We start from the raw sequence: 15,434 nt of genomic DNA, 5'->3' as shown, positions 1-15,434 counted from the left end.
TAGGTTGAATCTCAGCCATCGATTGATGGCAAAAGTTTCGTCTTACGTTCAAACATGATAACCATAAGCCTGCTGGAAAATAAAATACCAAATCTTGCATAGGAAACGTCAACCTTAAGGAATGAGAGCTGTTGACAGATGCACAGAAAACGGTATACTACTACTACTAACAGGTCACTGCAACATCAAGCCACCTGAGGCAAACACAGCTACGCACGCTCCTCCTCCATCCCAATCTATTCAAAGCCTCCCTCTTTACACCCTCTCAAGAAGTTCCCATTTGTTTTAAGTTTTCCCTTAAAACATCCTCTTGCCCCATCCGGGCACGACCTGCTTTTTGGTTTGCCCTAGGTCTTTGGATGACAAGGACGATCTCTTGCAATCTGTCATCCTTCATCCGCAGAACGTGTCCTAGACATCTAATCCTTTGTCTCATTATAGCCTTACAAAGTATAGATCACCAGTAGTATTGCTTGAAAATGGAAGAGCCGCCACATTTCAAGTTATATCTTTTTTATTAAATATTTTTAATTGAGCTGAAAAACGTGAAAAAAATGTAGAAAACATAGGGAAAAAGATGTGTAAAATACGAAAAAATATTACTCTCTTTTTTACAGTTTATACTTCAGTGCCTTTTTTCAGCTCAATGTTGTGCCCTCACAATTAATTGCACATAAGATGTCGGAAGGTATACTTACAAAATATTTATGAAAGGAAAATCTGGCTTGAAGAGTTTTCACCAGACTATCCTCAGTTAATGGACCACCAAGCTGTATGAGGTCATCAATTGTGACATTAGAAACATGTCGAAGTGTAAGTCCTGCCTCATGTTTGTCCAATGTCCTATCTTTCAACGTCCCAAGATCTAAAAATATATGTTTTCTAAATACAAAGTCCATATATTATGGTAAACTTACATGAGAGGCAAGTCCAACTATTCCAGTAGATTATTCCAGTAGATATTCATGGTTTCAGTAGGAATTTAAAAATAATAATCCCGGTGATGGTGCAGCGCACATCAGCAGAACTACTCAAGCTAAAAACAATCTCAATTCATTAAAATTCGGATTCTAGCTAAAGGTATAAATCATGGCACCATCAGGGACGCCCCCCTCCCCTTGTAAAAACAGAGAATACAAAATTAATTTAGGACTAAATGTTTTATTTATTTGTGCCCCCTCCTTGTCCTAGGATCCAATTAAAATTAAGCACTTTTCCTTTTAATGAAAATGTTACTCCCTATTAACACATTTATGGCGTTTGGATTTGTTAACGTCACACCTCTTTGCTGAAAAATTTTCACCCCCTCCCCCTGCTGGGAATCTGCCCCTCAGTCAGAATTTCCTTGCAGTGCCCTTTGTCTAAGTTTTTTTTTTCCAATCTGAAATTTTCCGAAAGTAAGTATTATTTTGTTTCAAACTGTTTCGGGATTATATGTGTTTGTATTTAGGTCCTTAGGCTTGAATCAATGATCACGCTGGGTAGCGCTAGATGGCACTGGGAGTTTGCTTTGTTTGTTTATTCGTTTTATTGTTTGTTTTTGTTGTTTTGTTTTTTTTTTCAGAGACAAACTTGAAGTTTCCAATACTCGTTTGTTCGACCATTATTACCGCTGAGTCAGCCGTAAACAAAAACAATTGAAAATAAAAGATGGCAGGATCATTTTCATATTTAGTCCTCTTTAATGTGCTCGAGTTTCTCTGAAATTCTCTGAGAAAATTTGAAAAAAAATAATTGGGCAAACTTAGGCAAGGCCGTATCCATGGGGGGAGGGAGTTAGGGGGTTTGAATCCCCCCCCCTCCCCGAAATGTTTATCCAACTCGTACAAAACGTAGCAAAAATGAATATAAACAAATTTGTGATGCGTTTTTAATTTTTTTTTGTAACACCCTCCCCCTCCCCCTCGAAATAGATCCTGGAAACGGCCGTGAACGTAGGTCACGAGTAATTGCAGAGATAGGTCAATAGCAACTATGAAAACGATTCACCAATCTAATGGCACTTCAGTATCCAGTTTAAAGGGATAAAATTTAGTGGCAAAAACAACAAGTCCATTGTGGTATCTTTTGGGGAAAAGTTGTCTTAAGTATGAGCCAATAACATATACAGTGTAACATAATAATGTATAACACCTAGTGGCGTATGAACAAGCAACTGGTGTTACCATGAAAACTATCATTGGAAATTATATACCGTAATTTTTGTGGAGTAGGTCTCCAGATCACAAGTTAACTCTATTACAATATGTTAAAAGAATTAATCAACTACGTACTTCCACCTCGAGATATTCATAGTTACGCCCCTTGCATGTTTTGCCAACAAGCACTTATGGCAGACTACAAAAAACAGTATACTCAGTAAATTTGAATTCTACAAAGCAGGAATTATACATGTATATTACATTGCAGAAAAAAAATAACAGGTTGAAATAAAGCTTCTTTGATTTGGGAATTAAGCCGCCATTGGCAGAACAAGTTTTATGTTTGCGAAACATTTGTACAAACCGGATAATGTGAAGTACACAAGAAATAGAAGCTTTCTGGGTGTTTGCTTGTAGGTAAAAAGAGTGTTTTCATTCTCATTTTATTTGATATAGTGAATAATTTTTCGTCAGATTTGGCAACCCCCTTTTAATGTACTACTGTACTATTTTGGAAACTTCACAACATTTTTAATTATTGGTTATATCCATTAAGACTTATTTGCCCTAAATAATGGGTCTTTTCAGATTAATCCACAAGAAGTTAAGTTGCAATTTCTATTCTTTTTGCTTTATCATTGTTTATGGCAGTGGCACCAGTTCACGAAAATGTAGGGGGAGGGGAGAAACATCTTAAAAAAGCTATTAGGGGGGAGGGGAATTCTTTCAAATAACAATTCTAAAAAAAAGAGTATTTTACTAAAGAAGTGCACTTTTTAAATCTAGGAGGAAGGGGCTATGAAATTTAGGTTAGGGGGTTCCACCCCTGCTAGTGTTCTTAAGGCCAAAAATGTTCTTAACATTATCGTAACTGACCACTCCAAAGCCTGTCACAGAACTTCTAAAGCTATTTAATTACAATATTTTAGCAAATCTTCAAAATTCTTCTTTTGTTAAAACAGTCATCGAATTATATTGGAGTTTCCGATAAATCCTTTGGTAGTTTTCATATATTTACTGAGGCTTTACTCTTTTAAGCTCATCAATCTCTATTTAAGGTCCAAGAGAGGCTTCGTGTTCTTCTCTTGCGTTTTAACTCAAGTGAGTACAAAAAGCAAATCAGCTATTTCGTCAAAATTCCTAAGAAACTAGTGGAAAAAGCAGTGTTTCCACCTCTATCGATTTGTTGGGAGATTTTCCGAATTCCCAATCCATAACCCGACAAAAAAATATATTGAAACTACCGAGAATATATAGAAATCTCTAAATCCACCGAAAATATCACTTTGCGGTCATTCTTTATTTTGTTCGATCAACAAAACTCCGCTTTTCTTCTCAAAATTGCATATACGAAACGAAAAACAGTTATACTGAAAATTCTAACGAATTCTGAGAGCATTCTAGCGGTCTTTTATCGAAAATCACCGAGATTTAGAGATGGCTTGAATGAAAAGTTGACTCACAGTCAGTCTCAATGTCATTTGCCTTACGGGAGTTATTATTAAAGTTTAAAGGATAGAGAAAAATAGTTAGTTGGTAAATTTTGCGTTCTGAGAATACTTAGATTTAGGCAAAAGAGAGACATATATCGGAATTTATTTTGGAAGCACGGCAATATTTCTGGGGTGGGGGGGGGTCATTTGAAAATAAAAAAATGAATTGCACAGAAATTATGTGATATATCAGGTAAGTCATATAAAAATGAGATTTTGACGGGAGTAGACACGAGCCGCGAGTGCTTTGGCGAAATCAAATAGAAGCCATGTCCCATTGGTTACGTTGAATACAGCCAATTTCCAGAACCAGAACATCTATTATTTTATACAGGCTAAAGCTGAAATTGTATATCGTAACCAAAACATCTATAGAAGAAGGCGTTGCATTCCATTTACTTACGGATCAACAAATGTTTCGAAGAATTAAATAATGAAACAACCCCACGACGAAGCTAGGTTATGAAGCATTATTAAGTAGTTGTAGACCTTTTCGTAATACATAACATTACTTTGGAAGTTTGAATGTTTAAACCTTCCAGAAAAATTTTATAGGAGATCACTTTATCCAGGAAACTTCTTTTGGGGACCACAATTTTGAGCGATTTTTGTTGCTTCATACAAAATTTGTGCAAAAGAATACCAAAGAGTTGTAATGTTTCGAAAGCTGAATGCAATTCCTCGAAAAAAACTATTATTCAAGCTTCAAAACTCGTGTCAGGTGTACAGTAGTAAGCACAGCATTTTAGCACAGCAAGCACAAAATATTATTGCTTGTATACCTTGGTCGTAAAAAGGAATCAAACATACCTCCGTGTGCATCTAATAAACTATTAATGGAAGACGGCATATTGTTTTGATTTCCAGAAACAGGACTTGGCACATCGCGGAAATCAATGCCATCTTGTGAGTTTCCATTGGTGCTAGCACCACCAACCGGTGAAGTGCCACTAGAATTAGCGCACGCACCGACTGGAAGATGAGCAGAGCCACCACTACCAGCTGACCCGCTAGAGTTGACAGCAAGTAATCGAGGTCGAGTAACAGTGAATTCAGAACTTGAACTTCTAAGTCTCTGCTGGATCAAAGTCAAGTCTGCCGAGGCGTCTGCAAAAGAAAATGAACATAAGATTTAAATAGGAATAACACAACCTAACAAGAATTTGTTTACATCTTTCTTTGGTGTCTGGGCCTTCGGTCTTACCTTTTTAGTGGATGCAGATTCAATAATCATTATATAGTCTAATTACATATCCCCTTACGGAAACCTGTTAATGAACAAGTCAAGGAATAATCAAAAGAATGTGCTAATGAAGATGTGGAGAGGTAAACATTTGCCCGAATTCATTTTGAGCCCTGGGATACTAAAAATTGAAAAAATTGTGACATTTTGTAGTAATGTTGAAAAATATGACAAAGTCTGCCAAAAAAAATCCCTTTTTCTGTCCCCTTATCCCAAGAAAAACACTTGTATACAAATGGCTGAGAAATAATGTTTTTCTTCTTCTGTTTTTTTCTCTTTTTTTAATTTGAACATCTATTAGTCTTAAAAGGGTGGCGAGTGGAACTCCTGAGTAACAGACATCCGAATAAATGAAATCTAAATCAACTAAGAATGTGTTTGGCCTCACTTTGTTTAGACTATGCTTAACTTTTTTTTATAATTAAATCAAAGCGGAATCAACGAAACTTGAAACAAGCAATATTAGAGAGTGACTACAACCGTGCTCAAACCTGCCTTTATACGGTATCATTGCTGCTGTGTGAGATAAAAGCACTAAACAGCTGTCATCTCTGATTGACGCACTAAAATTATGATAAAGTGCACTGAAAATTTGTTTATATATATTTTGTTATGTTTTTGAGAGTCAGACAAAAAATCCGAGGAGGAGGGGGGCAAAACCCAGTACCCCTCTTGCATACTGCCTTGGTTCAAATTATACTTTGACACAACAAACAAGTGATTGTTCGAGTAACAGGCCAATTAAGAATGCTTAAAATGTTTGAGAAAGGAAGTTAGAATGTTGAATACAGAATTTTCAGAGACAGTGAACTGACTGCTATGACGTTTGTGGAGATCCAACTGCTTCTTCATGACTTTTCTCCCCGTTTTGTCAACTCAAGTGGGCTTTTTACTGCAAAAAAAAACTTTTGACGAATAACTCAAATTTTGATAAGAGTAGAATTTTTAAAATTCTAAAAACTATAAACGCTAAACTATGCATTTTTTCCCGCAGATCAATTTTTCAAACATGTCGGTGAATATTAATGCGTTGACCTTGATTTACAGACAAATGGGATCTCTCAATATTTGACACTGGGAATCTCTCAATATTTGAGTCTACGACTATTTTACAGTTGAATAAGAATTTTCAGATTGACAGATTTCAAATTTCCACCTAAAGATATACACCCGACGAAGATCAAAACCAGATATGCACATTATTCACTGTTTAAGGAACTTTACTAATTTAGATTCACCATATACTATTATCGAGTCCCCCCTCGATTGCGTATGACTGAGAAACTTTTGGACGTACCCTTTTCAACTCATCTCACAGTAAAAGTCGACATAAGCCCCATTTTTCATAAAACTGAACAATTATATACTAAATTGGCATCTAAATGCCCCAAACACTATTTTCTGTAGGAGATATATTTTCAGTAAACCACCTAAGAAGTTAGTAAAACCAGTAACGTCCAACCCCCCTCCCCCCCCCCAAAAAAAAACTATTAACTTATCGTTTCATTGTGATAAAAACAACAATAAAATAGTGCATGTTGAAATATTACCTTCGGGTAACATCTACATTACCTTACTTTAATTTATAGTCAAAGGTTACATTTGATGATAGTTATCATAGGGACCTGTCTTCTAAGCTTATTGCTCTTTGCTTTGGGAATCAGTCTTTCTTCTAGAAATGCTTACATGCCCTATAGCGATTGCGAGGGGTTGGGCTTAAGCTTTACTGCCCAAATCAGCAAGATTAAACCGAAGAGTTCAACCTATACCTGTCAAACAGCTAGCTTGTAATTATAAATCATTTATTTATCCCACTCATGGTACCATTATTCAAGAATACAAATTATCTTTCAAAATAGGTCATTGAATACAACTTCTACATTTGAGACTAGAGGTGATAATTGTTCTTAAAGTTCAAATTAGATACAATAAAAGATGCATGTTTTTGGTTTTCAATTCAGAAAATGAGCAGTTATCACGCATACTACTTTTGCTTGAGGGGTTAAACACTGTTTTTCATTGATCAGAATAAGTGTGTGCCTCCAAGCACGCCTCTGAACCTACAACATGCCTAACGTAAGTACCTCGAGTTCCCAACGAAGTAGCCTAGTATATAACCCCTTACTCCTGCTCCTGCTTAAGGTGATTTTAGAAGTAGACCTTTATATCACGCCAAAGGGTAATTTTATGCCCGGGAGGATTGAATATTAAACAAACGATTGAAGATTCATACCTTTAATCTTGCTAAAAACCACACGTCTTTGGCTATTGGGGCTTATAGCAGCAGTTACATGCATTTCTTTCAGCAGTGCTTCAAACTGCTAAGTATATAAATGTGAACTGTCAGTTGGTGCTCTAACAGAGATGTCTTATTTATGGTGTAAATAAAATTCCACCAACGAAAATTTAATGTTTGGAGTGGGATTATAAATTTGGAGTGTAATTAGCAGGCAGTGCCAGGGCTGGTAAATTTGGAAAAATTCCAACTTTAATTTTATATGTCCAAATTTTGGGGCACGCAAGACCACTATGGCTGTAATCTTTCCCAGCCTTGGCAGTAATCTCCCAGTTACTGTTCTATTCTAGTTTCCTTATGTTTTAAAACAAATGGAGAAGTAATGTAACATTATCATGACATGCGGAAGTGTCATCTTTTGGTACAGCAAAACAGAGTGATGTGAGGATGTTACACTTTTCATCTGACTAAGAAATCTAAAGAACAGTGATGTCAAATATAAGGCCGGCAAAAAATTAATATGAGTAGGGTTCAAAGCCCCTATGCTTTCTAAAAGCCAGAATATAATTTGCACTTTACTGAAAATTCAAATGAATGTGCAATCTCAGTTTAAAATACATATGCTGATATTTATTCCTTAAAATCTTAATTAATTTTTGATTTCTTAAAGATGTAAAAGTGAAAATATTTAAAATAGTTTTTTTTTCACTAAAGTTCAAATTATATTCTGGCTTTTACAACGCATAGGGGTTTTGAACCCTACTCATGTAATTTCTACTCGTTTTGAGTTCGACTCGGTTATTTATTGTAATTTCTGTTCGTTGTGGGTTTTATTTACTTATTGATGCTGATTTGTGGTAGTTGTATACTTGGTAGATTATTTGATTCTATTTTGTTCATTTTTGGTTTAATGGAGTTCTTTACTTTTTTTTAAACTATGTTGTGGAAAAAGTTGTTTTTTATTAATTTATGTTCGTTTTATATTGACATGGTCTTTTTCAGGGAATAATAGTTTGAATCTTTCTGTTTTTTCTTTAAGAATTTATAGTTTGGCATACTATTTGCATGCTGGAGAAACTTTTTCAGTAATTTTTAACAACATAAACCCTTTTGAAAATCATGTCACAAATAGTAGAGGTTAATTTACTCATATACATCCTTTAGTTGACTGATAAATAACATTTAGTACCATTCTCAAAAAATTATATCTATGCTCTTTCACAGCCGGGATACACTTACACTCTTTTGATTTAGTAAAAGTTTATGAGCAGAAGTAGCCCCGAAAGTTTGAGCTTAATACCCTCAGTCGTTCTTGGTATATTGCTGAAATGTATTAATGGCAACCAGCACACAAACAGTGCGTTTTGATTTAATTTTAAACCAGCATTTAGTTTTTAAGCATAATGGGTAAATTACATAACTGTGGGGGTTGATCTACCCACTAACCCTAGAGATTTGGTTACTAAAATGTTATGCCATGCTGAACAAAATGGCTGTCTTAAAATTTTGATTGGAAGTGTCTGGAAAATTATGAGCTATGGAGGAGGGATGATGTCCCTTCAATTACTTTTGACTCTTAAGAGGGCACTAGAAATTTTAATTTTCAATCAAATTAGCTCCTTTAAAATATCAGTGATATTACTAGCTATGATAGAGCATCAATGGCTATGTCTTTATATGCCCTATATTGCTTATATGATCTTTGAATACCTGAGTAGTAAGGCATCAATAGATATCACGAGTGATTGCGTAATATGCCTTACCAGGGTCATTCACCTATTACTAGGAACGTTACATTGGCTTAGCAGACGGGTTTTTATGAGGTAACACGCATTTTTTTGGGGTCAGGCGGTGATATAGCGGAAGTTAGTCTATATGGAGTAACTTGATTACTTGTTTTTTTTTTTTTTTTTTTTTAAACTTGGCTACGTATGATGTACTCGAGCAAAAACCCTATAAGATTTCCACACACAACAATCCATTCTTAATTATGTTTTAGGACATTGATTAAAATACATTGAATTTTATTAACTTTGAAAACAATGGATACCCCAATTTTAAATGGGAGCAACCTTTCCTTCTATATCTTAGCTTTTGGCTAGGATATTTATTTAATATAGTGTGCTCATGGTGGCCAGCTTAAGAATTCTGAATTTAAGAAAATCAGAATGTAAGTTTAATTCTTGAACTTTACTTAGGTTTTGTTCTGTAATAAGTCTTACTAAAGGTTGAGGGACAATATCCCGTCGCCCCCCTCCCCCATCAATTGTGGTTAAAATAATTATGGAATAAATAATTTTGAAAATTAGAATTTTGACTTTTTCTGCTCTATTTACGAAATTTCAGACATTTCAATTCTTCTTCCACCAGCGTTGGATATCACAGAATTGTCAATACTTAGCAACATCAACCTCTTTGAGGTAAAATCGTGGTTCGGTACAACAAAATAGCCACAATCGTCAATCCTTTTGACTTGTTAAAAAAGGGCGCTAAGAATTTTAGTTTCTGTTCAAATAAGGCCTTTCTTAATTTTCTAGCATTGTTGGTCAGATACGATCACCCATAGAAAAAAAAACAAAAAAAAACAAACCAAAAGAACAACAAACAAATAAGCGCACATCCGTTATTTTTTCTTGAGGAAAAAAAAATACAAAATTACATATTTTTGTAACTTATAACATCTGTGGGAAAAATCGTAGTTTGGAAACCTACCACAAAATGGGAGAAACAATCACTTTGCTAGTGGTTAATTTTTTTGACTAATTAAGACTGACTATAAAACTAAGGGTACTTATGCACTTAGAAGTCTATTGTTTAGGAGCTGAAACCTCCACATAGTTTTCTTACAGGCTGAAATTTACGGTGCGATTTTTATCAAGATCAGTGGTCTTTTTAGGGATGTTTTTGAAAATCAGGAAAATTTTTAAAGAGTGTTTAGCTTTCGATCGGTAATTTGGGATTAGAATTAAATGTTGATTCTTTTAATGTATTAATTGTTACAAAAGCTTTCTTTTTAGAGTTCGGTTACTATTAGCCCGATTTGCTCCTTACTTATAGTTCATTACCACGTACTGATGGAAAATGTGTTTCAGTGATATTTTAGATCATAGTAGCCTAATGGTGCTTTTGGTATTTAGAAGAATAACCAAAACAATTTAGAATCTATGGTGCTTACCTTAGTTTAAGAGCTGAAAATCTATCTAAAAAAATCTAAATTTGTAACAATGAGTATTTTATTTTGATAATAAAGGAAAATATAAATATTTATTTGATTGAATAAATAAAAACATCCTCCAGCTCTCCCTTCTTTCCCCTATTTAACACCTGTTTTTTTATGTAAAAATAGGCACACATTGCACCCTGTTGAAATCAGATTAATTCGTGGATTTTTAATCTTTATGATCCAAGGACCTAACCGGACCCATTGTCCCTCCCCCCTACCAGGTTTTTATCAGAAAGATAAGGATGTTGCAACTTTTTCGAAGCAGAATAAGGTAATATTCAGTCTATATGATTGCAAGATCAACGTTGGTCAGCCACTCCACTTTTTTTTCTGACTTTATAGCAGCAAAATATTTGACGTTTCTTTACCTTTACTTAAACTAGAATCAATTACCCTCAGAGTAAGAATCAACACCCAAATGGTAAAAAGTGTTTTGACTAAAAACTTCCAAATGATATCCTCAGCCCCAACAGAAAATTAGCTGTGTTAATTAAAAAAGGTTCAAATCGAGCTTTGTGAAAATTTTTTGCAACCCCGGATATTATCAGATTTAGAGTAAGACGGTCAAAAAGTTATTGAAAACAAACGATTTTGAAATAAAGATGTTTTTTACACTACATTAGATGCCTAACATAAACTGAATTATTTTACAAACCCACAATGCATTTTTGTTTCATGCTAAATTTTGGCTTTTTTTTAAGGAAGAGGATACGTGCAATAACCCCCCTTTTGAAAAGAAACCGAGTTTAAGCGGTGCTGCCCTAATGCGAGCCGCAAGGCCATCAATTATCAAATATCCCGGTAGAATTACACACGACCTGGACCAACCAACGATCACCCAACTTATAGTACCAGGGCCCTCTGACGCCAGTGTCAGCTCCACGCAAGCTGGAAGGAAGTTGAAAAGAGAGTGGGCTGCTTCTCATAATGCCTCAGCCCAGCCTACTCAAGATCGTGAGCTTGACCCCCTTCATGTTTTGCCAAGGAGTTCAGATGTAGAAGCCCAGTCAGAATTTGTAAGTATATACATAATTTTTTCTTTCACTATTTTCAAAAATAAGGTAAATTTTCTCAGGTGCATTGCTTTTGATGAGTAAAACTTAAATTTGTTTCTAAACTATTCTATAATAATATTCCTATTTCATTTTCTTTCATTAACCAAATTAGCAGTATATAAAGGAATGCTTATAACACTGAAATAGCTTATCATGCATTTCTAAAAAAAAAACCTTACCTTGTAACTTCTCTCTTCTAACCAAGACGTTTTCTAATGCAATAATGCATTATTACATTGAAAAAACTAAATGTATGAAAACATACGATTTACCATTTCACAGTTGACAGTCATTCTTAAACTACTATATATTTTTGCACTAAGCTTTTGCGCAATTTGGTGCTTATCAAATCTCCCATCGCTACACCTGAATTTTAATCTGCTCGATAGTTATTATTTTAATTTTAAGTGGGTTTCTTGTAACAGGATGTCTATTTCCGATAAGATATATTAACATAGGAAGAGGGTTTTTTTTAATAATCTCCAAATATCTCTTCATAGTGATGTAAAAAAGTATTATTCGGGTGAACCCATTTCAGGCAATTATTTTCGTTGAAATAGTTAGGGGCATTTTAAAAAATGCATTCTAAAAAGAATTTGAGGCTGTTCTAATTATACAGGACCGTGAAGTCCGATATCCCAACTCGAAAGGGCATCGATCCTCCTACCTCGAAGGAAGCTCCCGGTTCCCAAGGGTCCTCCCAGGGGGGGGGGGGGCTCTAAAAAGGACTATCCAACATTTTAATTGCACTTTAATTGTTGATATGGATGGAGAAAAAAAAAACTCAAATTTTTCTTTAGAGTGCTAACGTATATCTGTTGAAATAATTTAAGTCCAGTTTCAGAATTCCTATCAAGTCGAACTGTTAAGTAGAAAAAAGAATACCAGTGGGAAAGCCACATTGTGTCTCTGACCAATCACATATTAAAATTTTTATATCCGTAAGCATACTTTGTCATTTTAACATACGTACAAAAAAAAATAAAGTAGCAAAATTTCGAAGTTTAAAAAAAAAATAGTTTGTTTTTAAGAAAAAAAAAATTGAATTAGAACCATCAGTCCTCATTATTATGAGTATCCAAAACTGGACTTAAGTTTCACATTTGAACCAGAGAATTGACCTAAGTTTCACATTTGAACGAGAGATAGAAACCGCATTAGTTTAAACGAAAAGTAGTAAATGCAATTTAATTTTGATTTTGTAGTTCAGTCATTTTTATAGAAACTGCAATAGTTTAAACGAAATAATTTCAAATTTTTTATAGAAACTGCATTAGTTTAAATGAAAAGTAGTAAATGTCATTTCTATAGAAACTGCAATAGTTTAAACGAAATAATTTCAAATTTTTTATAGAAACTGCATTAGTTTAAATGAAAAGTAGTAAATGCAATTTAATTTTGATTTTGTAATTCAGTCATTTTTATAGAAACTGCACATTTTTTGTTACCAAATTCTGGTCTAGATTTACCTTTCATTCGAGAACCTGCAATAATAAATGAAAAGTTATACTATTAAAATCGATATGCAATGAGTCTCCAGATAATTTAATTATTAGGCGATTCAACCCAAGCTTATGCGACTCAAATTTCTCTTTAGAGTGCTAACGTCTATCTGTTGAAATAATTTAAGTCCAGTTTCAAAATTCCTATCAAGTCGAACTGTTAAGTAGAAAAAGAATACCAGCGGGAAAGCCACATTGTGTCTCTGACCAATCACAGAGTACAATTGTTAGAGCCGTAAGCATATTTTGTCATTTTAATATACGTACAAAAAAAAAGTTGAGAAAAAAAAATATTGAATTAGAACCATCAGTCCTCATTATTATGAGTATCCAAAACTGGACTTAAGTTTCACATTTGAACCAGAGAATTGACCTAAGTTTCACATTTGAACGAGAGATAGAAACCGCATTAGTTTAAACGAAAAGTAGTAAATGCAATTTAATTTTGATTTTGTAGTTCAGTCATTTTTATAGAAACTGCAATAGTTTAAACGAAATAATTTCAAATTTTTTATAGAAACTGCATTAGTTTAAATGAAAAGTAGTAAATTTCATTTTTATAGAAACTGCAATAGTTTGAACGAAATAATTTCAAATTTTTTATAGAAACTGCATTAGTTTAAATGAAAAGTAGTAAATGCAATTTAATTTTGATTTTGTAATTCAGTCATTTTTATAGAAACTGCACATTTTTTGTTACCAAATTCTGGTCTAGATTTACCTTTCATTAGAGAACCTGCAATAATAAATGAAAAGTTATACTATTTAAATGAATAAGCAATGAGTCTTCAGATAATTTAATTATTAAGTGATTCATTTGATTTAAAATGTTATAAGTCTCAACATTTAATTTTTGGGAAATCCAAAGTACCAGTGCAGTGATTTTTGCAAGTGCGTTTAGGTGTTAAATTCCAATTAATAGGCACGTAACGTCAATAAAACCTCTAATTTTCACCTTTTTCTTCATTAAGTATCAATTACTTCACGAAATTAATTCCACATTTATTAAGATAGGAGCTTGAAACTTCAGAAGTAGTGTTTTCTCATACGCTGAATCGGACGGTGTGATTTTGATTATGTGCGCGCACATAACCTCATCTAAATTAACCTTACAAAATGAAACTACCTTTTTTTTATCATGAACTGTTTAGCCTGTAGACCCATTCCTGAAAGTTTCATTTTCCTAACCTAACCCCTTTCCAAGATAGCCAAAAGTAGCTAAATTAACCTTAAAAAATGAAACTATCTTTTTTTATCATGAAGTGTTTAGCCTGTAGACCCATTCCTGAAAGTTTCATTTTCCTAACCTAACCCCTTTCCAAGATAGCCAAAAGTAACTAAAGTAGAATTGGTAATGTTCTATGAGCTGTACGCCAAGCAAGATAGATGATAATAATTAACCGAGTCAAACTCAAAACGGCTCAATAGTAACCGAAACTCTAAAAACCAATTAATAGCTTGCTTGCATGCTGTTACAAAACTCCTGGTTAATACAAAAATCGCGAAGACTCAAATCTGTAGTGGATTAAATAAAAAAAAAACTAGTTTTTTTTTCCAATTGCCAGTAATGACAAACACTAATATTTTTTCTAAAATCTCGTGGTAACTAACTGTAATTAAGGAGTAACTAGTTTTTTTTCCAACTGAAAGTGAGGATCAACACTAATATTTTTTCAAACAGTTCGTGGTAGACGATAGCCAAAAGTAGCTAAATTAACCTTAAAAAATGAAACTATCTGTTTTTATCATGAAGTGTTTAGCCTGTAGACCCATTCCTGAAAGTTTCATTTTCCTAACCTAGCCCCTTTCCAAGATAGCCAAAAGTATCTAAAGTAGAATTGTTAATGTTCTATCAGCTGTAAGCCACGCAATATAGATGATAATAATTAACCGAGTCAAACTCAAAACGGCTCAATAGTAACCGAAACTCTAAAAACCAATTAATAGCTTGCTTGCATGCTGTTACAAAACTCCTGGTTAATAGAAAAATCACGAAGACTAAAAGCTGTAGTGGATTAAAAAAAAAAACTTTTTTTTTTTCTTTTCCAATTGAAAGTAAGGAACAACACTAATATTTTTTCAAACAGTTCGTGGTAACGAACTGTAAGTAAGGAGCGACACAGTTCAATAGTAACCGAAACTCTAGAAACCGGAATTAGTGGGTATAATGCGTGTTTTTTTATTTTTGTGTTCTTGGTAAGGAACTGTGAGTAAGGAGTTACACGGCTCAATAGTAACCGAAACTCTAAAAACCAATTAATAGCTTGCTCGCATGCTGTTACATAACTCCTTGTTAATACAAAATCGTGAAGACTAAAAGCTGTAGTGGATTAAAAAAAAAAAAAAACTAGTTTTTTTTCCAACTGAAAGTAAGGAACAACACTAATATTTTTTCAACCAGTTCGTGGTAATGAACTGTAAGTAAGGAGCAACTAGTTTTTTTTTCCAAGTGAAAGTAAGGAACAACACTAATATTTTTTCAAACAGTTCGTGGTAACGAACTGTAAAGGCGAAACTAGTTTTTTTTTTCCAACTGAAAGT

General features: G+C 33.9%; 1 protein-coding gene across 1 annotated transcript in view; it reads right to left on the bottom strand.

Annotated features, from left to right (window-relative positions):
* LOC148938686 (uncharacterized) overlaps window positions 1-15,434 on the bottom strand; it is a 117,236-nt gene that overhangs the window by 39,715 nt on the left and 62,087 nt on the right. The window contains exons 2-3 of the mRNA XM_089107613.1: window positions 4,445-4,741; window positions 699-865 (exon numbers count right to left, since the gene is read on the bottom strand). Coding sequence (XP_088963739.1) covers window positions 699-865; window positions 4,445-4,741 — 464 coding nt within the window. The remainder of the gene's footprint in view (window positions 1-698; window positions 866-4,444; window positions 4,742-15,434) is intronic.

This window comes from Artemia sp. Qi Xiang Cuo, unplaced genomic scaffold (genome assembly GCF_049724085.1).
Source record: "Artemia sp. Qi Xiang Cuo unplaced genomic scaffold, ASM4972408v1 HiC_scaffold_3025, whole genome shotgun sequence".
In the NCBI taxonomy this organism is placed as follows: domain Eukaryota; kingdom Metazoa; phylum Arthropoda; class Branchiopoda; order Anostraca; family Artemiidae; genus Artemia; species Artemia sp. Qi Xiang Cuo.
The sequence above is the reverse complement of the archived record's forward strand: the minus strand, read 5'-3'. Positions and strand labels throughout refer to the sequence as shown.